Consider the following 27,852-nt stretch of genomic DNA (forward strand, 5'->3'; position numbering starts at 1 on the left):
ATATAGTGCAAGAGAGAGACAGAGAGAAAGAGTGGAGGGAACAGTGATCATATGGCTGCTCCATCATTATCACCAATTCATTATGCAGTTTCTGTTCAGGGTCATGAAGTAGACCTGACTGCTTCCTCCAGACCTCACCGACGCAAAGAACACCTGAGAGAGGGAGGGAGGGAGACAGAGAGAGAGAGAGAGAGAGGGGGGGGGGAAGAGGGGGGGGAGTGAGGGGGGGGGACAGTTCCTTTTAGATGGTTCTGTTTATTAAATGAAAAATCAGGTGCTCTCTACATGTGAAAGGTTGTGGTGTAGCTCGGACCTTGTCGTTCCTCTCGCACAGAAACTTGAGTCTCTGAGCTCTCTTGTGCATGAACACCCCGTCCAGGTGACCCGTCTCCACCGAGCGGATCTCTATAGCCTTCTCGCCCCAGCCCATGATCTGATTGGAACAGATATGAGCTGCACACACACAGAGAGAAAAAGAAAGAGACAAATGCAATCATTAACACTATATTTGTTATATCTGTGCTACAGTCTCACCACGTAACGATTTCACATTCATCAGATATCAACATCGCTAAAATTAGGTTTCCCGCCTGTTTGTCACTTTCCTCCTAAATATACACATTTGTCCTGGTACAACATGAGCAGCTGTGGTCATGACTGCATGGAAGTGTGTGTGTGTGTGTGTGTGTGTGTGTGTGTGTGTGTCATACCGACAGAGGTGGGCATCTCTCCCCACTGCAGCACCACGTCTTTAATGATGCGGCCGTAGGTGTTGACGTACACTCCCTCATCCTCGTAACACAGCAGCATCTCCATTCCATCAGAGCTGGGCAGGAAGACGATGGCGTGTGGAGTCACCTGAGACTGGATCTACACACACACACACACACACACACACACACACTTTTAGCGCCATCTAATTTAGAAAACAAAAACTGTCCTCATGTTGATTTCTGATTGCGAAGTGACTAGGTAAGGGGGTGTGCTGTTGTAGGAAAATAATCAATGACGGGATGACGCGAAAGCAAGTTACTGTTACCATTACTGTTACAAAGCTGACTAGGTTCCTCTAACAGTGCAAATCCTGCAAAATCCTTCTTCTAATATACTATTTCAACACAGTCTGCTTTTTATCCATTTATAGTTGCATTTAATGTTTTTAAAAGGAAAAAAAGAAAGAAAAAGAAAAGCTGCACTGCTACTAGATTGTTCAGGCTCTCAACCACCAGGTGGCACCAGAGTGCACAAATCATTTAAAGTTCATCCATCAGCAAACAAAAGCGCTCCGGTCATCTCCTGCGCTTCGCGGCGACTCACGTGGACGGGAACGTAGATGTCGTAGTTGTTTCCGGAATCGACGTCGATGGCGTGGAAGCCGGCGCTGGAGCCGTAGATAACCTTTAACCTCTGGCCTTCTTCCACAGTCAGGTCAACCAGCTGAGGTCTGTGAGGCAGGTCAGTAAACGACTAGATAGATGGAGAGAGGGAGAGAAAGAGAGAGAGAAAGAGAGAGAGAAAGAGAGAGAGAGAAAGAGAGAGAGAAGGGGGGGGCAGTGGGGCAAGGTTAGGTTGCCTAATCAAAAATAAGACAAGCTTGTTAGTGAAGCACGGAGTGTGTTATTGAAATGTGTTTTTTTTTACCTTGAAGGCCATGAATTTGTGGTAGGGTTTGGGGGCCCAGGCATACACCTCCACCGCATTCTTCAGAGCGATTACCAAGAACTTAATTCGCTCGTACTTCACTAAAATCACACACACACACACGAGAAATATTCATCTGTCAGCTATCGAAACGAATCACGATGATTAAAAACATCAGTGTGTGAAACGAACGTAAACGTTTACTGTTACGACACAAACCCAGCCCCAAACCGAGCGAGTCTAAAAGCGTTCCCACTCCACACTGCGCACTCACCCACTTTGTAGTGCACACAGCCCTCCATTTCCCCTACAGTGGTCCAGCCCTGCTTCTTCTCCACCTCGGGGTCATTATGGAGGATCTTATTCCTCAGCCAGGCCAGGTAATACACCCGCACCTTATTCTTTTTCCCTAACGGAGAGAAAGCGAGGGGGTGGGGGTAGGGAGTTAAGGCAACACCGGTGATTTATCCCCCCCAACCCCCGAGCCTGTGAGCACGTAAAAACCTGATATGGTGATGAGCAGGTTAAGTCCCTCGAGCACGTCCATCTGCTGGAACCTGCGGGAATTGATGAGAGGGTACACTTTGCCCTGCCCACTGCGGTCCAACAGCTTCAGTCCGTTCTCGGTTCCGACCAGCAGGTTTACACCTGCACACACACACACACACACACACACACACACACACTCAATCATAAGGTAATACATGCACAAATCAAGACTCCTTTGCGAGTCAACTAGCAAGTTTACATCTTAAAATACATACACATGCAGTCTTATCCCTCTCTCTCGCTCACACACACACACACACACACACACACACACACACACACACACACACACACTCCATACCCCAGAGCGCAGCACAGAGAATCTCGGAGTTAAACCTCTTCTTGTATTTGCGGATTTCGGGCGTGTCACTGACGGGGCGAGTGTTTGTGGGGTTCACGTTGACCATGGAGCCTTTTCGCACCTCCAACTTCAGCTGGTCAAACCGAGAACTCAGACCTACACACACACACACAGGCTGTAGTCAAGGACATTTTTACTACAATATCCCATCACCATTAGTAGAATATTGGATCAGCTTTTGAGGTTACAGATTCTTTTCGGGCTGGTACGAGTGGGCAGAAAAAAAAAAGAAAAAAAAAAAAAAAAAAAAAAGAGTTAGAGCTTTCTGTAACCAGCTCCCTCTCTTTCACGTCAGATTAGGGTCGTGACTCACCTCCCACTGACACGGGCTCCCCTGTCCCCCCCGACGGCTGGTACATTCCGAGATCCACGAAGGTAGTGAAGGAGGATTTCCCAGAAGCCTTGACCAAACCTCTGGACTGATACTGAAATCGGTACAGTAACGTTAAAGCACGCGGTCAGTTCGGCTGAAGATAATATTTACAGATTTAGCATGCGTCAGTTTTGCACTGGAGTTACATTAGAGGTGGGGGAAAAAGGTCTCACGTCATAGGTGGAGTCTTTGCCGGGAGAGGAGTGGGAGGCGGAGTCAGTGGGGGAGTGGGACGGCTGAACCACATCAGGCAAGTTGGTGTATCCGTTATGATTACGCTTCTCTGGAGTCTGAAACACGCACGCGCGTGCACACACACACACACACATTAGAGCAATTTACCTACTGGATAAAATAAAATCAATTCCACACAGGAGTATTTCATCTCACCCTCTGAACGAGCATGGTCTGATCACCGTAACCTCCAGCCCGCTCTTCGTCTCCTCCCTCACCTTCCTCTTCCTCGTGGACCACCATGGTGTTCACGGAGTCCGAGTCCGGGTCTCGCGGGCTAACGGAAACACAGACACCACATGAAGGACACCCCTCCATACCTCGTGACCCCTTGGTGTTATAAGCTTATTTAAGGTTAATTAAGTGTTGACCCTCAATGAGGTCAAAGGAGAACTTTTTAAGTATTTATACAATTAAAAAAATATATATATTTTTTGTACACATCCCTCCTTGTAAGTGTACCGGTCAGTGGGACTCTCCTCTTCATGTCCCTCTCCGTTCTCGCTCTCCTCGCTGCTCTCGCTGCTCTCTGAGGACGACGAGTAGTCGTTGGCCTTCACCGGAGGACGGGGCTGCTCCTCGGCGCGCTCCTTTGAGTACAGCCCGTGGTCCTGATACACACGGAGAACGGCGTTAATTAATCAAAACAAGGTCACCATTAATAAGCAGACTTACTTCTGACTTGCTTTAATAAACATGATTATGGATAATAAGTAACAGGAATTGTGGGTAAGGACAGACTTTCATACTTGTGGTGCAAAAAACTAGGTTCTAGGCTCTTGGGGGGGGGGGGGAACAAAACACCACACGCACAAACAAATCTTTTTCTACGTCTTATTTCTCATTCCCTGTGCTCCTCTCTGCCCTGTCGATGCAAATACCCGAAAACCAATCAGAGACCAGAGCGCTTATCAGAGACGTGTTAACCCGAACCCGGATGAAGCTTTTTCACCCTCAATGTCTCACACACGCGCACACACACACCAGTACTGACCTCTCCTATTGCTCTCTTATAGCTCTGAGGATCAAGGAGGATGCGAAGCACAAAGTGAAGAAGAAGATTATGGGTTAGTATTGAAACAGAAGGAAATCTTTTTAAATAGTTTACATAGCGGAGGAAAAAAAAAAAAGTTTTTAGCAAAGTTGTGTGAGAATGTTTTTACAGACTGCATGCCTGTGTTGAGCTGCACTTTTGTGCCTGTGTGCATGCGTCTGTGCGTGGATGTGTGTGTGCCTGTGCGCATGCATGTGTGTGTGTGTGCCTGTGCGTGTGTGTGTGTGTTACCGCTGGTCTGCTAGGTCTGGAAGAGGTGCGGGATTCTCCAGGTTTGTGTCGTCCATCGCGAGAGAGGACGGGAGACGAGTCCATTTTAGACGAACCTGAAAATCACGAGACACGACGCTTGAGACTCGAAAAGAAAACACGATACACGTTAAGATCTGGGGAGGGAGGGAGGGAGGGAGGGGTGTAAACTTTTCAACAGGATGATCGGTGTAAATTGTATAAGACTCCCCCCCCCATTTAGTACTGCCCTTGACAATCTACGTAAGATGGTGTTTACTTCCTTATTTACAATACTAAGTAATAAAGAAGACATCACCGCCAACACTACACTACACAACACACACACGACTCACTGAGGATGCGGTGTCTCTCGAGAGAGCCGGTCTGAGGCAGGTTGGACATGAGGCTCGTGCTGTCTCCTCGTTCCCAGCGGTCATTGCGACTCAGATCTGGATTGCTGACATGCACAAAAGCTAAAATCAACAAACTCCGCTTACGCTAACGAGCAACGGTTAAAAGTACTAAGGACAAATCAAGAAGTGTAGCTGAACTGATCTTAATTGTAAACATGCGATTGACGTCTGCGGAATGCGCTGGAAGGTTTACAGCGGAGTCTGAGGTGTGTGAATGAGAATTACATGGATGTGTGTGTGTGTGAGAGAGAGAGATGCGTTACCTGGCTCGTACTGGGTGTCTGATGCCAGAGGACAGGTTAGTGTTCAGAGCGGTAGCTATCGAAGCGGTTCTCTGAGGAATCTACAAAAAAATTTAAAGAAAAATTATTTATAAATATACGCAAATTTCCGTAAAAATAAATAAATAAATGAATGAATGAATGAATGAATGATGTATTCGAAATGACATCCAGGTTACCTTCGGAGGCTGTTCGATCTCGGGGAGGCGGATCCACGGGCCATGGTCGTCCCTCGTCGGGCGCTGCTGAGGGGCGGGGCTCTCAGACGTGGGGTCCGAGTTCTGACGAACGAGCTCGCGGGAGTGCAGCGGGCGGGGCGTCGGGGTGGGGGAGGGGTCCTGGGTGGGGAAGGCCGACATGGTCTTAGTGGGCTGATCGCAGAGGGACTGGGAGCGCGGCACGGGTGCGGCGTACGGCTTCAGAGGCACCAAGTGTGCCATCTGGAACTGCGCCGAAGCATCGAGGACAGCGAGGAGACCCGGAGAGAAGGAGGCGGGCAACGCAAAGTTCACAGGGATGGAGGAGAAAGGCGGAGCAGGAGTTTGAGGTTAAAAGCGAGAGGCGTGCAAGGGAGGTCAGGAAAAGCACGGGAAGGTTTCCGCAAATTCCCGACCCGAGGAGGGAGGAGAAAGGAATTCCCCGTGGCGAGTGGAGGAGGTGGGGAAAAAACAGAAAGGAAAGAGAGAAGGATACAGTCACTGAAGGGAAACAGAGAGCAGAGAAGTGAAAGCAGAATGTTTTTTGGACAGGAGAGCTGATGGCCACCTACACTCACGCTCACGCTCAATATCACAACGCATCCCATACGACTCAACGCTGCTATGCAATTCGCTAATTTAACTCCGATACCGAGTGCACAGAAACACACGAACAGTCTGATTAATAAATCGGCAATTAAGGTAAAAGAAGACACCGTTTCCACACACCTTGCCCTGGCCACCTTGGGGTTCGACAGGTCTCTGCATGGGCGGGGTCTGCGCGGCCTGCACGCCTCCCGATTGGCTGACTGAGTCGGAGCGGGACTGGATGTTGGTATCGGAGACAGTGGTGCAGATTTTAGGGGAGCCCTGTCGGTTTAGTTTACTCCGCTCCTCCACCTGAGAGATACAGAGAGAGCGAGATATACACGTACATATGTATACAGTATGCGATTATTATTATTATTATTAAATTAATAAAAATGAGTGTATTTTAAGCCCTTTTTAAGAGTCTCTCTGTAGGGGTCTGAATGCACATAATTTTGCTGTGATTCTGAATGCTCCAATCTGATTGGTCAGAAGGTGGTGACTGATTTTCTACAACAGTGGTTCTGATAGGAGCGCAGAGGCAGGTCACAGGTTTATATGGGTTACGGTTTCTATAGCAACGACTTGCGACAGGGCCTTGTGCTGCGGGTTCTGTCGGGAGAACGCTCATTTTAGTTAACGTTCTGGGAAGGAGTCTCCAGTTTCAGTGCTTTGGTGTCCGGGGAACATGACAAAGTGAGAATTTAACGCCTTATTAATGTCCCACAGCATTACTGTATATGTGTAGTGTAGTGTAGTGTAGTGTAGTGTGTGTGTGTGTGTGTGTGTGTGTGTGTGGACCTCTCTGGCCCAGGCAGGCTTATTGTTATCCAGGTTCTTGCTGTAATGATAAAGCGGTTTCTTCTCCTGTTGCTGCTGCTGCTGTTGCTGTTGTTGCAGGGAGACGAGGTAAGCATGCTCCTGCTGCAGCTGCCGCTGTAGCCTCTCCGACTGCCTCTGCTCCTCCAGCTGCTTCCTCTTGTACTCCTACACACACACACACACACCATTTTAAAGAAGAATAAATAAAATTCAGGGGTCACAATTTTTTTTTCAACACTTCTTGACTGACACATAGAGAGGGAAAAAAGGACACACATACAAATAATAATCGCACTGCACACACACACACACTGTCCTCTTCCAAAACTGCTGATGTGTCTCGTTTCCAGACAAACACCCGCTGCACGTTTTTTTTTCCCCTATAACCGGGAAAATTCGGTACTCCCTGAGTTCTCCAGTTTCTCGTGTCTCTTTTACGCGATTTAAGCCGCTCTGTAACAAAACGTACGTAACGCGAATTTGAGCCATCTTTTCCAGTGATCTAGAGGTGCGAGTCCCGCATTAACCCCCCCTACCCCTGAGGGCCGGTATTAAACCGCAGTCCGTTAGGAAACCCATACGAGACGCATCAACCCAGAAGAGCTCACCAGAAGAGGAGAGGAGAAGTAGCAGAAGTGAGGGAAGGGAAGTGAAGGGGGGGGGGGTGTGGTGTTCAAGAGGAAGAGTTAAAGAGAGGACAGTGTTACCATGAGCAAGGCCTGCTCCTGGAGAAGCTGCTGCTGAAGGATTTCTAACTGTCTCTGCTCTTCCTCCAGCTTATGCCTTATAAACTCCTACAGAGCGAAAAAGAGAGAGCGAGAGAGAGAAAAGGAGGGAGAGAGGAACGGAGACGAGAACAAGCTGAAAAGGAGGAAGAATGGAAATACATTGGAGGGGAAAAAAATCCTCCTGGGGCGGAAAAGGCTCCTCTCATGCCTTCTGCTTTAACTGGCATGTGTGTGTGTGTGTGTGTGTACGTACACACAAAGTCTGAATACGAATATGTCATTTGTGGCCTGCCTTATTTGCATCTAATAATGTAAACAGCGATGTGAGGGTGCTTTAGGCACTGTGTATGCATGTGTGTGTGTAAAACACTGAATAAATCTCAGCACGTCTCTAAAGAGAAGCTAAAACACATTCATTCTTGCTGATTGGTCTTTTACGTCTCTGCCACTTTGAATTCTACTGAATGTGGGGCGGCACACGGCTCGCCCACACACACGCAGTCAAAACTGCACTGAGAGCCTGCTCCCATGGCAACCAATTCACAGGCATTCCATCCAGGATCGGAGCGGGTGCCCACGCTCCGCCGCTATTGGCGGAGGCGCGGCGCTCCTCGAGTGGGGATTGGCTACCTGCTCTCTCTCTGCCATCCTGCGGTCCTCCTCCCGCCTCATATCGTCGAGTCTCCGGTGAGGAGCCTTCTCCTGCTGCCTCACCATCTCGCGCTCCTTCCTCTGTTGCTGAGAGAGAGAGAGAGAGAGAGAAAGTGTATTACTTTCAAACATCTATGTGAAATAATAAATCCCACTGGTGTTAAAAAAAATAAATAAACGGGAAGTTATGAAAAGGGTGAATTCAACACAGTGAGATACAGAGAGAGTGAGACAGAAGCGAGAAAGAGACAGAAAGTGTGAGAGAGAGAGAGAGAGAGAGACGTGAGAGGGGTAGGTGACGAAGGGACGCTGATGAGTCACCATCGCTGCAGTGGTGGATCTCTCCCAGCTGCTCCACACTGTGAATATATCCATCCATATCTGGCATCCGATTCTACCTGCTACATCCTAATAACTATAATTACACCCGAGCAGCAGACGCAGGGACCGCGTCCCACACGCCACGGCTCAGATCGGATCGGATCGGATCTTGCGGCCTTCTCATATACGCACGGCGATTTATTTACATGAGCTGCAAACAAACCGCACACGCAAACACACATGAACATGCATAACATAGTGTACTCGAATATGCGAACGCTGCATAAAGTCAATGAATTATTATTTCGCTTTATTTTATTTTTGGGGGGAGGCGGAGGTATTGGTGGATAAAATGTTCGTTTAACTGGAAAGAAGCGACCGTAACCCAGGGCTGACTAAGCAGACATGCTCCATTTAAAAAAAAATAAATAAATAAAAAATAAAAATATGCTTCCATCATCCCCTTTTCTTCGTCTCTCTAATCCCTTCCTCCCTCGCTCGCTCGCGCCTGTTTACAAAGACGGAAGATAAATATATCGACTAATGACAACTTATTGCATTACAGACCCACGGCATCTCTCTTTCGTTGTGGTCGATTACTGGGCAGCAATCTGATGTCAGCGCTCTCTCCCTTTCTCTCTCTCTCTCTCTCTCTCTCAGGGAAAAGAAAATAAAAAACCCTTCCCATCTACTTTATTCTACTGCAGCAGAAAATATAAATAAATAAAAATATGAATAAATTCTGCTTAAAAAAAAAAAGCCACTCAATCTTAATCCAAGCCCTTCGTTTATAATTACTTTAATATAACCTGCTGGTTACAAGATAAACCTGCTATCCAGCTAACCCTAGGGCATTCGTGCACACACAAAAAAAACAAAAAAACAAGAAGAATGAGGATTGAAAACATGCTGGAGTAAGTATGCGTTGGTGCTTTTGCCAGAGCTCCATCAGCCTCTCGTTAACTTCCTTTCGCCGTGAGTGTCGCTCCGATCTTTCCCGCCCCAGAGCTTCCTCTCTCTCTCTCTCTTTCTGACACTATACACTGTTCATCTCTCTTCAGGAAGAAGCCCCCGTTTTACGTTATCCGACGTTCAAAAGCTGGGAGGTTTAATCTCACCATCTACAGCTTGGAACAGAAGGAATCAAACACACCGCAGATTTCCGTCTCCGCTACACTACACCGTCTGCTTTCATATCCATCCAGCGAAATGAAGGCCAGATCCAGACACACACACACACCACTCAAGGAGCCTCACATTTTTGGACATTCTTCAAATGCCATTCTTCAACCAGGTTAAATAAAGAGAAGCTCTTCCCAGACCCCAGGTTCAGCTCGTGACTCACAGTTGCACATCGGCGTGCTGTTCTCGGTTCTTCCGTTAAATACGCAGATAAAAATGTATTTGAGTAGCTCGCAGCGCTGTAAACATCGTATTGTCTCTGGTTCCATCATCCGGCGCTCCAGAAAGACTCGAAAGTCTCCAACACGGTGCTTTCCTCCACTGCCGTTTCATAGAGGGGGTTTCTATGGGTGTTATATCTCTGTGTGTGTAACAGTTACCTCCTCGAGCCTTCGCCGCTGCTCCTTCTGCTCCTCGATACGTTTCTGGCGGTCATGGAGGAGTTGGCGCTTGTGCTCCTCAGGGTCGCGGCACTGCGCTGCCAGTTGGGCCTGCTGCCTCTTCAGCGCCTCCGAGCGCTCCTTATTCTCCTGCTGCAGCCGCAGGAAGTCCCGCCTCAGAGTCGACTCGCCCGGCACGTTCAGGATGGAGCTGCAGGGAAAGCGAGAGAGAGAGAGAGAGAGAGAGAGAGAGAGAGAGAGAGAGAGAGAGAGAGAGCGAGAGAGGTGAGAACTCAGAGTGGATATAAAGAAGTAGATCCATCTAGATTTAGGGAATCAGTGAGTGAGGAGACTTTCAGAACGAAGAAGAAAAAAATAGAGAGAGAGATGGAACAAGGAAAAGACAGTGTGCGCAGAGAGGAACTGGATTGATATGGTTCAATATTGTTAAAAAAAAAGAAAACAAGCCTCAGCTTAATTTATTACTGGTGTTTATGATCAAAAAAATTCCCCCAGTTAAGGAGGCATGGCCAATGTATTTGCCTGTCCCATGAAAGAGGGTGTGGCCTGTGCTTATCGGTCCCAGTGAAGGTGTGGCCCCTGTGCTTGTCATGGGTTTATCAATCACAGTAAAAGGGGTGTGTCCTCTGTCTGTCCCAGAAAAAGGGGCGTGGCCTCAATGTTTGTCTGTCCCAGTAAAAATGGCGTGGCCACTGTGTCTGCCAGGCCTACTAAAGGAGGCATGATCTCTGTGGTTATCATTCCTTTGTTAAATGGGTGTGTCGTCTGTGTCAAACCCCGTGGCCTCTTTTCCTTGCAGTTCATCACGAAAACTTTATCAAAAATTCTGCAAAGTACCTCATTCTATCACACGGCTCCAAGTCGAAACGGATCTTTCCTACACCGTTTATCATGCATCAAGAGGCATGTTCGGAAGAGAGCCTCGGAGATCCATAGGGTTAGGGTGAAGTTAAGAATGAGGGAGAAATGTGTACACTGCGGCGTGGTACGAAAACGAGTGTAGGGATTTTAGTTCATCTTTTATCAGCTGTAGTATTACCTGGACTCTCTCTCATCACCTCTGTTCTCATCTTCTTCATCACTGCCGCTGTACTCGTACTCCGTCTCCTCTGTGAGCGACAGACAGACAAACAGACAGAGACTCAGATGATATAAAGGCAACTTTCAGCTCTGAACAACAAAACATCTCATACCACTGCAGCTCTGACACACCAAACTATGAACCACTCTGCTCTCCCTAAACTGTGCCAGCGACCATCTGCAGACGTGCTGAGGCTCTCTCTCTCTCTCGCTCGCTCTCTCTCGAAACCATGTGGTGGATAAAAACTCAGGGGGGAAAATGTGCAGCCTTCACCCACACAGCACGGCGGTACTACACACGCATCCAAAGCGTAACACGCTGGGAGAACCGACAAAAACTAGAATAGCACGGAAGCCAAAAATACACTTTTTCTTTTTTTATTTTTAGCTCTTTATAGCTACGTTTAACACCGTGGAATGCACGTGAAACAAACGTTATCGTTTACGCCTGCTAGAAAAACAAACAGTCATTCCCTCCCCTAATGTAAAATTGCAGCTTTCCACCTGACTGTTCCATAGCGCCGATACTGGAGACTCCTTCCATAAACGCTAAATATCAAATCTTCAATCTTCCAACCAATCAGAACTGAGCATTCGATAGCGCTGCAGAATAAATGACATATACGAAGGGGATCCATGAAGGACGTAGAGGTCTCTCGAGTGCTTTAAGAAGAAGCAGTCGTTACGCATTTATGCGCCGACGTATTTACTGATTTTCACCCCCTAGAGGCGCTAATTACGGTACCTGATACGAGCTTTTTCTAGTCACGTAACAGTCACTCAAGAACACACACACACACACACGTGCACCGTTCACCTTTTTCGCCACGTTTCTTGCGCGTGCGGTCGATGTGGTCTTTGAGCTGGATGCGGACCTGGCGCTCGGTCGGCTGGTCTCGGATGAACGAGTGCTTCAGCAGCTGCTCGGTGGACGGGCGGCTCGGGTACGTCTTCACCAGGCAGCCCTCGATAAAGTCGATGAACTTTTTGGACCTGGGAGGAGGAGGAAGAGGAGCGAGATCTTGAGATGTGGCGTTCTTAGGCTCTTGTGAATTTATTTTTTTTTTCTAATTGGGGAAAAAAAAAAGAACAGGAGATAGATTATCTACATATACCGGTCAAAAGTTTGTGGACACTCGACTGAAATGTTTCTCATGATCTTAAAAACCTTTTGATCTGAAGGTGTGCGATTAAATGTTTGAAATCGGTATCGTAGACAAAAATATAATCGTGCCGACGTATTCGTTTCTTTCATTAGGAAACTAACATTTTATTTATCTTTTTTTTTTTTTTTTTTTTTTTTTTTTTTTTAAACGGATGACTCAGAGCAAAAAATTCTGAAAATCAGCCGATAAGAGTCCGGCGTCGGTGGGAACTCCTTTAATACTTTTTAAAACGCATCTGAGGGAAATTCCTCAAGAAATCAGGTGAGAAAACACCAAGAATACATTTCTAGAAATTCTAGGCGTAAAGCGTGTCTACTTTGAAGATGCTAAAATACTCAATTATTTTGATTTATTTTGGATTTTTTATCACAGCATGATTCCCATAGTTCCATTTGTGTTACTCCAGAGTTTTGATGACTTTATTATCATTCTGAAATGGGGGCGGGGGATAAATAAAAAAAATAACGAGTGTGTCTAAACTTTTGACGGGTAGTGTACGTAAATCCAATATGGCCGCCAGAACCGCAGTCAGACGTGTTAATATCTTTGCGGGTTTTTTTTCAATAGTTCTTCTTGGCGTTGAGCTCGGCCTAACGGGAGGCCTGCTGTTCTGCTAAAATAAATAAATAAATAAGACTTTAATTGAAAAAACTAAAGGCTTTCACTTTCCTTACTGCAGAAGCCCTAAAGGAGGCAAAACGGTGGCACGCGAACGCCGGGACAAATGCAACCAAGGAAGGACGAAACGAGAAAAAAAACAGAACGGGAAATAAACAGAGAGAAGGGAGTTTCTCTTATGTAAGCCTTCTTCAGGAGAACGGAGGCAGATAGGCGCACGAGTGTATAGATAAGTATTAGAGTGGTAGTCCGGTGGGGAGATATGTAAACGTAAACACAGCACATCACACAGTCACGGAAGTAGATTAAACAAACAGGCTGACCATTTCTTGGACTTCAGTTTCGGAGGAGGGTTCCGTGGGATGAGGAAGAGCGCTCTCATGGGATGCATATCACACAATGCTGCGAGAGAGAGAGAGAGACACTCGCGTGAGCAAATATACAGACAGAGAGAGAGACACTCGCGTGAGCAAATATACAGACAGAGAGAGAGACACTCGCGTGAGCAAATATACAGACAGAGAGAGAGACACTCGCGTGAGCAAATATACAGACAGAGAGAGAGACACTCGCGTGAGCAAATATACAGACAGAGAGAGAGACACTCACGTGAGCAAATATACAGACAGAGAGAGAGACACTCGCGTGAGCAAATATACAGACAGAGACACTCGCGTGAGCAAATATACAGACAGAGAGAGAGACACTCGCGTGAGCAAATATACAGACGGAGAGAGAGACACTCGCGTGAGCAAATACACAGACGGAGAGAGAGACAGATAATATATCTCTCACTATCCTCACGAGAGCGAATGTGACTAACTGTGGAGTTGCATAAGACCGACACACTGACCAGCACGTCCCGCCCCCACACACACTCCTAAGAGCAGCTCTAAAACACAGCGCTACTTCAACACCCCCTCTCTCCCGCTCTTTACTCTACATTCGGTGTGGACTTCCTCAGTGCTACCGGCAAAAACAACGCTTCAACTCCACTCTCCTTATTGTTGTCAAAATATGGCTGGGTATCAAATTGCAACTAGAATGTTAAGCTGTCCCACTGTGGCAGTGTATTAGTGTGTGTGTGTGTGCTGCTTACGAGGCGCCCCCTCCGCCATCTCGATCGCTGTGATTCCCAGAGACCAGATGTCACTCTGCAAAGAGAAACAAACAACATCAGCTCTGTGAAAGGCGACACACACGCGATCACCAACGCGCGCTCGTGCTGGAGAAGTGAGTTACAGTTACAGAAGTGAGCGTGTTGCTCTTATTCACGCGTATCGTTCGACACAAGGACGAAACCCAGTTCCGTTCAGAAGGCGGCGGCGGCGGCGGCCTGGGTTAAGAGTCAGGACTTCGGAGCGGCGACGGGAAAGTATGGAGGAAAAATAACGTGCCGTTCTAAAAGGAGCTCGGGGAAAGCTATTAAAGGAAAGTCGTTAAAGGAAAAAGATAACATGCGCCAGGGAAAGAAAAACAAAAAAAACGCTGGCTCTGGTGCACTGCTGCGGTATTTCGATCGTCCTCATTTTTTCCTTTAATTTGTCTGTGTGTAATTTTAAGGTAAAAGATTCATGAAAATGTTTTAATGGAAAAAAAAAGCACAATGATATCAAATTATTGCTATAAAGATATTATTAACCCACGTTAGGAAATATATACACTTTAAACATATAAAGAAACAAATACCCGACTACAAACGTAGAAACGATTTGCTTTTTAAAAAAAAAAAAAAAATCATAGGCTGTTAAAAATAAATAAATAAATAAATAAATAAAATAAAATTAAATTAAATCAGAAATCCTTTTCATCTTTCCAACGACGATGGTTCGTTTTATTTAATGAAACGGGCCCCAGTGTGGGTTCAGTGCATCACTACAGCTCAGTAATCTATACTCGAGAAGGCATTTGACCGGAGAGGAAAGCATTACATCACTCATATTTCCAGTGACGGCTGAGCTGGAGAACCACACACACACACACACACACACACACACACACACACACACAGACACCAGTTACCCTGTAGTCGTAGGTGGAGTCAGGGTTCTCGTCACAGGCGATGACCTCGGGTGCCATCCAGTAGGGAGTGCCGATGAAGGTGTTCCTCCTGCCTACAGTCCGGTCCAACTGAGCGCTCACACCAAAATCAACTACACACCGAGAGAGAGAGAGAAAGAGAGAGAGAGAGAGAGAATTAACAGGGTGTCTTAGCTGTTTTCCCAGGACAGGATCCGGATTAACCGTGACCGGGATAAAGACCTCACATCAGACGAATGAGCGTACAGATGAAAAACAATGCACTTCTGTAAGAGCTGTCAGAACGACCGTCACTTAAATCTGCAAGAGCGCCAACGTTCCGATTTCAGTCTAATCTATTTGAACTTTGTCTTAACAGCCCTTGTACCACTTCAACAATTATTATTATTATTATTATTATTATTACATATTTCACAGCAAGAACACAGACCACACAGTCCTTCAGTGCTGATGTGGGTCAGCGTGTCTATATAAAGTCAGAATGCCTGCAGGAGTGTGTTATACTATAAAAAAAAAAATGTAATTGTTTTTGTTCTAACTATCAGATTCGCTGCTAAATCAGTAGGGCACTCATTAATTAAAATAAATAAATAAATAAATGTAAAAAGAGGTCGGACGTGTCGAAGATGCGCGGCAAAACACAAACGGACGATCCGATCGCCAGATTGGACACGCGCCAACACACGGCCCCCTTACCGAGCTTGACCTCTGCGTTCTCAGTCAGAAGAACATTCTGGCCTTTGATGTCTCTGTGGATGACCTTATGTGCGTGAAGGTGCGACAGGCCCTGGAAAAGAGACAGAGAGAGACAGCGAGAGCGAGAATGAGACACACACACGTGAGGAACACACACTCGTCCATGTTGGAACGTGGTTTCTCAGTGGTGTGGGAGAAGCAGAGTTTTATTAGCTTGCCGTGTGAGCATTAAAATGGGCCTGTGCGTGCGTGCGTGCGTGCGTGCGTGCGTATGTGTGAGTCTGAGTATGCGTGTGTGTCTTTCTCACTCGCAGAATCTCTCGGCAGATATACGCGATCCAGTCCTCCTTCAGCGAGTTCCCTTTAGTGTTCTTCACCAGGTCCGTGACCGAGCCGGCACCACAGAACTCCATCACCAGCTGTGCACGCAACAAACAAAAACACCAATCTTTAGAATGTTCTCGAATTCGTATAACGCAACATATCCGAAGGGGAAGAACGCAGGCAGTAACCACGGGTTACGCAAGTATTTATACATCATGCACAGGAATAAGAATCAACAACAAACGTGAGATAAATTACACACTGCCTAATAAAGGGCTGGTTAATAATTCTGACTGTTAAAGCCAGGTTATGCATCGTAACAGGCGGCGGTTAACTGCCGTCACCTCACTGAAGACTCCTATTGGTAGCCACCATACTGAACCACTCGAGCAAAGCACCAGTTATTTGCCTAAAGTCAAACTCTGCTCAAGTCTTTTGTGTCGCTCTCCTGACCACTTCACAGCACGTATGAACCGCTCCGTCCTGTCGCTGCAAATCGCTGATCGAGCGCGCGAGTACTAGCTGCCTCGTCGTGCCGGTTATGTGGCGTCGTGTGGTCCGAGACCAGATAATAAACAGGAAATCCGCTGCGAGACTCCGCACTGCTGCAAGGCTTAAGAGCGCACGGCAGGACAAACCAATCAAAGCAGGGTTAGGACCAACCCGCTTTATCAGGGCTCAGTTCAAAAGCCTGCATCTCTGATAGTATGGAGGTCCATTAGTGCCTATGGAATGGGCAGCTTGCACATCTGGAAAGGGATCGTCAATGTTGAAAGGTATATACTGGTTTCAGAGCAACAAACTGTATGCTCCCATCCAGATTCCATCCCATTTTTACTTCTGAGAGCCTCTTCAAGATACTCTTTTTATACACAATCATGTTACTGACCTGTTGCCAGTTAACCTAATTAGTTGCAAAATGTTCCTCCAGCTGTTCCTTTTTAGTAACACTTACTTTTCCAGCCTTTTGTTGCCCCCATCCTGACTTTTTTTGAGACGTGTTGCGGCCATCGAATTCAAAATGACCTTATTTTTTTCTTAAAATGGTATATTTCCTCAGTTCGAACAGCTGATATGTTTCCCATGTTCTATTGTGAATAACGTATGGGTTTAAGAGATTTGCAAATCGCTGCGTTCTGTTTTTATTTACTGTTTTTATTTACATTTTCCACAGCGTCCCAACTTTTTGGAATTGGGGTTGTACTTGGTAATTTATTTATTGAGGAAATGATCCAATATTGCACAACTGTGAGGGGCAAAAGTATGTGAAAGTCTAGGATTAGCAGTTTGAATTGAAGGTGAAAAGGAAAACACTGCATTCCAGCATAAGAACCTTTATTCCATCTGTGAAACATGAGAACCTTTATTCCATCTGTGAAACATGAGAACCTTTATTCCATCTGTGAAACATGGTGGTGGTAGTGTCACGGTTTGGGCCTGTTTTGCTGTAACTGGGCCAGAACGACAATGAATTGTGAATTACACCAGCGAATTCTACAGGAAAATGTCAGGATCTCTGTCTGTGAACTGAATCTGAAGAGGAAGTGAGTCATGCAGCAAGACAACGACCCTAAACACACGAGTCGTTCTACCAAAGAACGGTTAAAGAAGAATAAAGTGAATGTTTTGGAACGGCCGAGTCAAAGTCCTGACCGTAATCCAGTAGAAATGTTGTGGAAGAACCTGACGCCAGCAGTTCATGTGAGGAAACACACCAACATCCCAGAGTTGAAGCTGTTCTGTACTGAGGAACGGGATAAAACTCCTCCAAGCTGATCTGCAGGACTGATCGACAGTTACCGGAAACGTTTATCTGCAGTTATTACTGCACGACGAGGTCACACCAGACACTGAAAGCTAAGGTTCACATACTTTTACCCCTCACAGATCATTTTCCTCAATAAATAAATGACCGAGTATACTATTTTTGTCTCATTCGTCTAACCAGGTTCCTTTCGTCTACGTTTAGGACGTGTGTGAAAATCTGATGATGTTTTCATATTTATGCAGAAACTGTATAACCCATTCTGATTTGACGTTACACGCTGAACTCCAAGACCTTCAACCCCAAGACCAATCTCCTCCCGTCCCCAAAACCTTGTAACCTTGCGATTCACAGTATACGAGTAAATAGATCACAGCGTTTGCTCCGTTATGTCACACCCAGAGCTGGTCGTCGTGGCCGGGTGGACTCTTCTTGACGAAGGCGCCGTAGTACGTGGCGATGTTGCGGTGGTGACTGTACTTCTTCAGCATGTTGATCTCGGCCTTGATCTCCTCCTCTTCCTCCTCGGTGACGTCCATCACCTTTATAGCGGCCAGCTGTCCCGTCTTCACATGGCGCCCCTGAGGAGAAACAAAAAGAGAGAGCGTGTGTATAAAAATAGTACAGAGCAGATGTGTACTTCTATTAATAGCTGAAGAAAGTCCCATATCGGAAATCCGAGCAGGCTGACGGCGACCTCGTTCTCACCTTGGTACCCCGCATTCACACTACGTCGGTGACACCTAACTCACCCTGTCATTTTGCACACTCAGCACTAAACCCGCGTACTTAACCCCCCCCCCCCAACCTGGTCTAAAAACACAGAACTCATCTCTGTAGTAAATTTTCCCTCTGTCCTTCTTATCCTGCGCATCTGTCCGTCCCACGCCGCCGTCCCTACAGCAGATCCTCACGACTTCGATAATCTGATATATATTAAGATATATATTTACACACATACACACAGCAGAGATATATATACGCATCCATCATACTAAAACCTGACAGCATCTCTCGTTTCAGTTCTGCTTTCTGTCTCAGGACAAGAGACGCTACTTAAAGCTGGAAAACACACGTATTAAATAATAATAATCAAATTTACACCATTCTTACATCTCCCTTTACACCAAAGACATGTCTGGATTTTTGTAGTGTAGCTGGCATGTTTCGGGGAAGGGGTATTCGTAATTCCTAGGGAACGGTAGAGCTACGTTGCTTCGATGTTTATTCGATGCCTGAACGGCGACAACGGTTACGTTTGAACGCTTATCCGTTGCTGATCATGTTTTGCTTCGTAGTGGCGCTCCAATGTTGGCGGTTTTATTTCGCATTCGTATTATCTTTTTTCCCCTCACTTTTAAACCAGCAAAACATACTCTAGCACTGTAGCTAGGTGTCTCTGGATTGATCAACAGCCTTCGGCTAAATCGTTTGCATAAACGCACGCGACTGTCTACAAGGATCTGCTACAGAATCTGAGCTGATTTAATAAAATGGAAAAAAATATATATATTTTTTTTTTAAACGGCTCTGGGGTATAAATACTTATGCACAGACCACGCTGCGGACTAAATGCGAATTTGTCTAGTTTTATTATATTGATACAGCTTCACAGATAGTGTGCTGCATTTGGGCGACCTCACGCTCCGTCACTCCTTCCCTCCCTCCTTCATCGACTCACCCACACATGTTAAATAACACATCAAACATCAGGAATCCATCCTTCTCTCCTTCTCCCTCATTCCCTCCCTCCCTCCCTCCAACCTTCCCTCTTCTCACCTTGTACACCTGCCCGTAGGTACCGTTGCCCACGACCTCCACCAGCTCAAAGATTCCTGCTGGATCCTGGCACAGAGAGTGAGAGGAATGTTATTAACACACACACACACACACGATATAAATACACTTTATCTTGGAGCTCTACACTGACTGACAGCCCAAGGTCAGGAAACCAATCAGCACAAAAGTGTGTGTGTGAGACAGAGTGAGAGTGAGAGAGAGAGAGACGAGGTGAGTTGTTTCACTTTTTGCCAAAGTTCCCAGAGAGTGCTACAGGAACAATCTGGCCCGGTCACCGGTCAGGAGTCGTTACGAACTCAGAGGTAACGTTCGGCTACGTGAAACATGGCCAAACACTCTGAAAGGCAGTTATTAACACACACACACACACACACACACACACACACTCTCAATATGGCCTCTGCGCTGCTCAGTGGGTGGACAGGGCTGCCGTTCATCACAAACACACAGTCATCTTTTTCCAATAAAAGCACTCTCTTTTCCACTTTCTTCCTTTTCCGCAAAAACACACACACACACACACACACACACCAGAGGTTCATCTCTTGGAGAGAATAAAAAAAAAACCAAGCGGTGCAAAAAATAAATACACGTTTCTAGCTGATGCAATAAGTGGACACGAGAGTGGAGCGTGTGTGTGTGTGTGTGTGTGTTTACATAATATGCAGACGATTGCACACAACACAACGGCCAACAAAATGATTCTATACAGTATACGGTTTACAATGACAGTTATTTGAAGTTCGCACAAGAGGAAGGGAGGGACAGGAGGGGGGAAAAAAAAAAAAAAAAAAACAAACCACCACCTCGGGGAAGAACCAAAATAAAAAAAAGAGATTGGTTCCAGTACTAGATAATGAATCTGCTGCTCACGTCACACGCTGGAGACGACGTTACGTGTCGAGTAAAACACTTCCTTGTGTTAACTTTTAATTCATTATAAAAGAACCACTTCCTGACACTGGAGACTCCTCCCATGAACGTTAAATGAATGTCGATACGGGGAAGTTTTCCGTGAGGAGACGATTTCTTTTTCTTAAACACCCGTCTTCGTAAGCGTCTGTCTGACGTCCCTGCGAATGATCTATTACCGTAGCAACAATAACGCATCACGTGATGAGCACGCTGATATAACTGTCTGACAGCGGTTCGTTTCTCAGGCTGGTCTACGCGCTAACGACGGCGACGTTTAGAAATTATACAGTGGACTGCATGGAGTTTATTATCAGAGCTAGCTGGACTGGCCACGCCCACAAGTGAGAAATCAAACGAGTGTAAATACTGTACCACTGAACGTCTGAGCATTTTAGTGAACGTGAATGTAAAGCGAGTTTCCAGCAGCGTTCGTGCCGGAACACGTAGCCCACTCTGCCAGATGAACGCACAGGCGCCGAGTCGAAGCGTACCGTCTGCTGCTTTCGCATCACTGCTCTTCCTGTCTGTGCTTTTTAGGAAAGTCCAGGCTGCTGAGGTTTTGCTGAATCAACAAAGTGACAGTGGACAAAGTATCAGAGAGACACTGCTACTGCTCTGCTGTTGGTCCTGCAGCAACATGGAACCGTCACGAGCGTCCAAGATCACGCTTCGAATCACGGCGGTGAAGTCTGTACAAATCAGGCAAAAGCTGCTTTACTACAGCGTGCGTGTGTGTGTCTGTCTGTTTCCTTCTCTTTCCATCTGTGCCCATCTGTCTGCATCGGCTCTTTTAATCCACGTCTGCATCGGCCTCTTTTAGTCCACGTCTGTCTGTCTGCATCTGCCTCTTTTTGTCCACGTCTGTCTGTCTGCATCTGCCTCTTTTTGTCCACGTCTGTCTGTCTGCATCTGCCTCTTTTTGTCCACGTCTGTCTGTCTGCATCTGCCTCTTTTTGTCCACGTCTGTCTGTCTGCATCTGCCTCTTTTTGTCCACGTCTGTCTGTCTCTTGCAATGTGTGTGTGTCTTTATGGGTTTGTCTCCGTCTGTCCTGGTCTGTCTCTTGAAGTGTCTCTCCATCTCTCTTTATCCATGTCGGTCTCTTTCGGTCTGTCTCTGTCCATGCTTGTCTCTTTTTCTCCATGTCTGTCTGTCTGTCTCTTGCTGCAATGTCCATCTTTTTGTCTCAGTACATGACTGTCTCTTTTTATGTTTCTCTCTATCTGTCCATGTTTGTCTCTTTCTGTCTGTCTCCATCTATCCATGCTTGTCTCTTTTTCTCCATGTCTGTCCATCTCTTTCTGTCTGTCTCCATCAGTACATGACTCTTTTTTTTTTTAATCTGTTTCTCTCCATCTGCCTATGGTTCTCTTTCTGTCCATATCTCTCTTTTTTCGGTCCATGTTTGTCTGTCTCTCTTTATTTGTTTCTCTCCATGTCTGTCTTTTTCTGTCTGTGTACGGCTCTTTTTATCTGCATGTTGCATTCTGTCTATGTATATGATTGTCTCCCTCTCTCTCTGTGTAAAAGCCCAGTATTATTTATCAGAGCCTGGTAACCTTTGATACAGAGCAGGAGGACTCGGATGGACGGACGGACGGTCACACAGTCACTCTCTCTCCCTTTCTCTCTCTGCGCAGTGATAATGCTAGTGAAGGCTAGCCGTTTCCTCAAATAGCATTTTTTTTTTTTTTTTTTTTACACAGAGATGCCGTTTTTAAAAAAAAAAAAACAAAAAAAAAAAACTGTTGGCACACCCACGGACCCGTAACACGCTTTACTTAATCATCACAGCGTTCAGAATCGATTAACTCGACAGGCCTAAGTGACACCGGCAATTTCTGCATTTAGGCTGCACGCTTTCTAACGGGATTCCTAATCGTCCGTAATGAGCCGGTTCATTGTTGCTCGTTTCTGACGGACCCGGTGCTCGCCGTGTCTGGGTGTCTTTAACGCACGCGCCTCGTACGACGACCCGGTGGGACGGAAGAGAGGTTAGAATAGATGTTGAAGCGGCCCAGACAGCGCGTTACGTGTTGATGTATCTCGTAACGTTTGTGCGTGTATCAGTGAGTGGGCGACTCACAGGACAACCTATTAAACAAAGAGCTCAAGTGAATCATCGCCTCTCTTATCGCCGCTTTCTCGCTCTCTCTCTCTCTCTCTCTCTCTCGGGATGAATTCCACATAGCGGCTTGCAGAGTCGTGGCACGTAACTCGCTGTACCAGCTCACCACTGCTCTCTCTCACACACACACACACACACACACACACACACACACACACGGAGAGGGAAAAAATGAAGCTGATAAAAGGCTGAATGCCTACCTTCTGGGGGTATGGGAGGGTGGGGGGTGAGGTATGGGAGCAGCATTACATTTTCACAACCCTCCAGTGCTCACTGATAGTAACCATGGAGTCTGGGCCAAAAGCATGTAGGTGGTTCCCCCCCCCCAAAAGACTTTCAGTTTACACACAAATCCCTACCATGACCCAGAAAAACAATGTTTCCATTGTTGACGAGCAAAACAAACTGCTGAAGGCTCTCTGCGTCAGTCTCGGTAGCGCTGTGCGCTCGGGTCACGTGTTCACGGAGGTCCAGATGAGCTCGGCCTCTCGGATAGTCAAAGTTTTCTGTCATCGGACGAGGAAAACGTCGATACGCCTGTGTGAACTTTGATCAGCGGAGGTGGCTGATCACTTCGACTCGGGCGTGAAAAGAGCGATAAAGACCGGAAAGGTACGCGGTACGAGTTCTGGCCACACGTTCCTTTATATCGGCTCACCCCGAGGCTCACGTCGCTGTACGTTAGTCTGCATTCCTGATCGTCGTCCGTTTCTGTCGTGAACCTGGATTTGACCTCGCTCCGAAAGTCCTCGAATGAATTAAATCCTTGCTCGTCAGAGGAACGACGCTCGAGTTGCGTCTACTGATAGATTTTTTTCTACAGGTCTATTCAAAGTGGAGAACGAATCACGCATGTGACGCCACCTCGTCCGACATCGGTACCCGATCTCGCCGGTGCTCTCGCGGCCGAACGAGCGCGAACCCCCACAGACAGCCGCACTCCAAAACCTAGACGGAAATCCTTCCCGGAAGAGTGGAGGTTAGTATAGCGGCAAAGCGGGAGTAAATCTGGAACGGGATGTTCACCAAGCGTTATGTTCAGGCGTCCACAAACTTTTGGCCGTACTGTGTAGCTTTCAAAGACTGTATACTGCCTCGTTACTTCAACTCCATGCACAAAAAGTGTTTTAAACAGACCAAAAGATCAACGTACTTCCACTTTTAAACAAATCTCCGGTTGTCAACGGTAACCGTCGACGATACGAAGTACCACGATATGATCTTTTTGTCATGTTGCCCAACACCTACTACACCAGATCGGTGAGAAACCGCGGTTTGTACCAGAATTAATCAAAAACAGCATCGGTGTTCAAAATGGAAAGGATAAACATGGACACCCAGAGAGAAAAAGTGTCCTGATATCTGAGCAGAAACCACGCAGGTTGAACTGAACTGCCTAATCAGCTGGCTAGTCGTTTAGTGTGGTGGTGGTGTTGTTCCAGGGCAGACCAAAGGCCAAGACCCGAGACAAGCCTGAGCACAAAACACCAAATACAAACAAGTCCAACATGAAGCGAGCGCGTTCTCGAGGCTGAACAAGTCGCGGCGGACCGAAATCTCTGAATCCGAGGTGTCTCCCCGTCGGTGCATTAGTGCGTGACAAATGTGCGCTGAAACGAATCTCTCTCTCTCAAACCAGTTTCCTGACAACGCGTTACGCTTCCTGAAACGTACGCGTCATCCTGCATGTCGATATATTGGGTCTGAAAACTGTTACAGCAAACAACAACAACAACAACAAAAAAAAGGTCAGTACGTGAGGCTCTTGGGCCAGGGAAAAACCGAGTCGTTTCAGGATCTGGGCAAAACAATCGCAACAAGAGGCCTGACTGCGTACGAGTCCGGAGTTTCAAGGGAATTCCCGGTGTAGAACAGAGCTTAGCGATAGGATTACACTGAACACGTGCATATTCGGTGTCACCGCTCCTTCTGCTGTAAGCCTATCCCTCGTTCATACAACAGCTGTGTGTGTGTGTCTGGGGGTGTGTGTGGGTCATTCTGTCCTGGGAGAAACAGAAAGGAGCAAATAGATATTTACAAACAGACAGAAAGGTTTACAGGGATGATAGCAGTCTCACAACTCAAGACTGGTGCATCCCTAATAGACACAAATCATTTACACACACACACACGATCACAGCCCAAACACAGCAGATGGACAATCAGGCAGTCAGTTAAATAGGTCACGCATTTCAGTTATAGCCATGGTGCTCTCATCAGGAAAAAATTACAACTAGTCGGGCTCCATGAACACTTTGTCCCACACACACACACACACACACACACACACACACACACAACTACAGCATGCGACATTTCACGGCACGTTCACAGTAAACCCAAGGATGAAAACCCCTTCCTTCTGTTTGTGCTCGTACAGATCGTACTCGGCTGAAGGGTGGAACTTTCTGGAAGCTGAAACGCTTGACGACGCTCCAGCAGGATCTCAAGGACACGAAACTGAACCGTCCTCACACTGATCCACGGGATTAACACCCATGTCCTTTACACGGTCACGTAAAAGCCTGTATAACTACTGACAAGTGTGTAGGGACCAGAACAAACCACACGTGCACACGAGGAGAGGTTAGGGACATAGGGAGGATCATAACGAAGCCCAAGTGCACATAGGGAGGATCATATCGAAGCCCAAGTGCACATAGGGAGGATCATAACGAAGCCCAAGTGCACACGAGGAGGATCATAACGAAGCACTAGTGCACACAGGGAGGATCATAACGAAGCACTAGTGTACATAGGGAGGATCATAACGAAGCACTAGTGCACACGAGGAGGATCATAACGAAGCCCAAGTGCACACAGGGAGGATCATAACGAAGCACTAGAGCACATAGGGAGGATCATAACGAAGCACTAGTGCACACGAGGAGGATCATAACGAAGCACTAGAGCACATAGGGAGGATCATAACGAAGCACTAGTGCACACGAGGAGGATCATAACGAAGCCCAAGTGCACACAGGGAGGATCATAACGAAGCACTAGTGCACATAGGGAGGATCATAACGAAACACTAGTGCACACGAGGAGGATCATAACGAAGCCCAAGTGCACACAGGGAGGATCATAACGAAGCCCAAGTGCACACAGGGAGGATCATAACGAAGCCCAAGTGCACACAGGGAGGATCATAACGAAGCCCAAGTGCACACAGGGAGGATCATAACGAAGCCCAAGTGCACACAGGGAGGATCATAACGAAGCCCAAGTGCACACAGGGAAGATCATAACGAAGCCCAAGTGCACATAGGGAGGATCATAACGAAGCCCAAGTGCACATAGGGAAGATCATAACGAAGCCCAAGTGCACATAGGGAGGATCATAACGAAGCACTAGTGCACACGAGGAGGATCATAACGAAGCACTAGTGCACATAGGGAGGATCATAACGAAGCCCAAGTGCACATAGGGAGGATCATAACGAAGCCCAAGTGCACATAGGGAAGATCATAACGAAGCCCAAGTGCACATAGGGAGGATCATAACGAAGCACTAGTGCACACGAGGAGGATCATAACGAAGCACTAGTGCACACAGGGAGGATCATAACGAAGCCCAAGTGCACATAGGGAGGATCATAACGAAGCCCAAGTGCACATAGGGAGGATCATAACGAAGCCCAAGTGCACATAGGGAGGATCATAACGAAGCACTAGAGCACATAGGGAGGATCATAACGAAGCCCAAGTGCACACGAGGAGGATCATAACGAAGCCCAAGTGCACATAGGGAGGATCATAACGAAGCACTAGTGCACACGAGGAGGATCATAACGAAGCCCAAGTGCACATAGGGAGGATCATAACGAAGCCCAAGTGCACATAGGGAAGATCATAACGAAGCCCAAGTGCACATAGGGAGGATCATAACGAAGCCCAAGTGCACATAGGGAGGATCATAACGAAGCCCAAGTGCACATAGGGAGGATCATAACGAAGCCCAAGAGCACATAGGGAGGATCATAACGAAGCACTAGTGCACATAGGGAGGACCATACGAAGCACTAGTGCACATAGGGAGGACCATACGAAGCACTAGTGCACAAATGTGCACAGGCCCAGTCGTACCAAAACAAGGGCACAGGCCTAATCATGACCAGAAAAACCAGACAAACGTCACCTGCAGGACAAAGATACAAATTCAGATCAACCAGAGCAAACAGGTTTCATTATAAAACAGCACAACCTAAACATGTATGCAGTGTCACTGCCTCGGCATGCGTGTCTTAATCCATGGGATTACACTGTAACGTGGACATGCATCATCCTCATCATCCTCACTGTTATTACTACTGCACATATTTATCCAGAGTGAATTCCAGCAGCCTCTCACCCTCAGAGCCGCCAGGTCGATCTCATCCAGACTCCGTGTAGGTGCGTTTTCCGACATGTTTTTGTCCAAGTTGTGTCCGTGTCAGCGCCTGAATAGAATAAAACCGTCTTTATGTCCAAACCGTGAAGAAGGAAAAAAAAACGCGTCTCAAAAAAACTTCTCAGGTCCCATTAGAGTCTGCGGCTCGGTAATGTGACGGCTGGACTGCGTAATGCTAGGCTAAGTGAGGAAAATTAACGCCGATTTTTTACGTAAATTGTGGACTGTAAAGGGCATGAGTGTGTGTGAGAGAATTGGTGAAAATGAAGCGCTGTTTGTTTATCCAGGCCTGTGTACGCGGTGTACGAAACCGTTAGCACTGTGGCTAATCCCTCAGATTGCGTCGCAGCGCGCCTGGAGCTCGAGGCGCCGCTCATGTCGAGTCACATCTCCGGTATTACTGATACTATCGAGCTCCCGTTTGCCGCTCATGTTTCCCACACTGGTTATTAAAAATATATATGTATATAATTTAAAACGTCGATTTTTTGTTTGTTTTTAAATTCGCAAAGTGTCGCCGTGCCCTTCCTCCTCCCGGTCCTGAAAATCCACTATTGACGTCCACGAAAAGAAGTTAAGTCGCAGGCTAGCTGAGCTAATAAACACCGGGGCAAGTCCGCATCGGCGTCGTCAAAATCCGCCGTTTAACGCTGCAGCTTCCCACGCACTCACACACACACACGAGCTTTCTAGTCGCATTTACGGGCTCGTTGCAGTCGTTCGCGTCGTCCAAGTGGCTTAACAACAAACATGTCGAATCGGAAACGTCGCCGAAAAAAAAGCAGCAGGAGTGTTTATGTGGAAACTTTCGCTCCTTCCGTCAAGGCGATATGAGCGCGAGAGCGCGCACGCACGCGCGCCAGTCCTGGGAGTCGATCCCTAAATGAGTCGATTCTCCCGT

General features: G+C 46.9%; 1 protein-coding gene across 3 annotated transcripts; it reads right to left on the bottom strand.

Moving 5' to 3' along the window:
* Positions 1-27,852, bottom strand: mink1 (misshapen-like kinase 1). Of its 3 annotated transcripts, XM_053617834.1 has the most exons (31): positions 26,913-27,852; positions 19,496-19,561; positions 18,115-18,297; positions 15,936-16,046; positions 15,628-15,718; positions 14,914-15,044; positions 13,991-14,045; positions 13,215-13,293; positions 11,925-12,100; positions 11,067-11,136; positions 10,007-10,217; positions 8,103-8,210; positions 7,452-7,538; positions 6,724-6,909; positions 6,064-6,234; positions 5,317-5,475; positions 5,120-5,199; positions 4,797-4,900; positions 4,444-4,538; positions 3,621-3,769; positions 3,315-3,435; positions 3,098-3,214; positions 2,865-2,976; positions 2,492-2,647; positions 2,146-2,289; positions 1,916-2,050; positions 1,642-1,742; positions 1,318-1,467; positions 711-870; positions 314-453; positions 1-153 (listed from the first exon to the last, which is right to left on the bottom strand). In XM_053617834.1, the coding sequence occupies exons 1-31, from the start codon at positions 26,967-26,969 to the stop codon at positions 70-72; spliced, it is 3,789 nt and encodes a 1,262-aa protein (XP_053473809.1). In that variant the 5' UTR covers positions 26,970-27,852; the 3' UTR covers positions 1-69. The 3 variants fall into 3 exon arrangements, with proteins under 3 accessions (XP_053473809.1, XP_053473807.1, XP_053473808.1); XM_053617832.1 differs by lacking the exon at positions 7,452-7,538; XM_053617833.1 differs by lacking the exons at positions 4,444-4,538; positions 4,797-4,900; positions 5,120-5,199; positions 5,317-5,475; positions 7,452-7,538.

This window comes from Ictalurus furcatus, chromosome 28 (assembly GCF_023375685.1).
Source record: "Ictalurus furcatus strain D&B chromosome 28, Billie_1.0, whole genome shotgun sequence".
NCBI classification, from domain to species: Eukaryota; Metazoa; Chordata; class Actinopteri; order Siluriformes; family Ictaluridae; genus Ictalurus; species Ictalurus furcatus.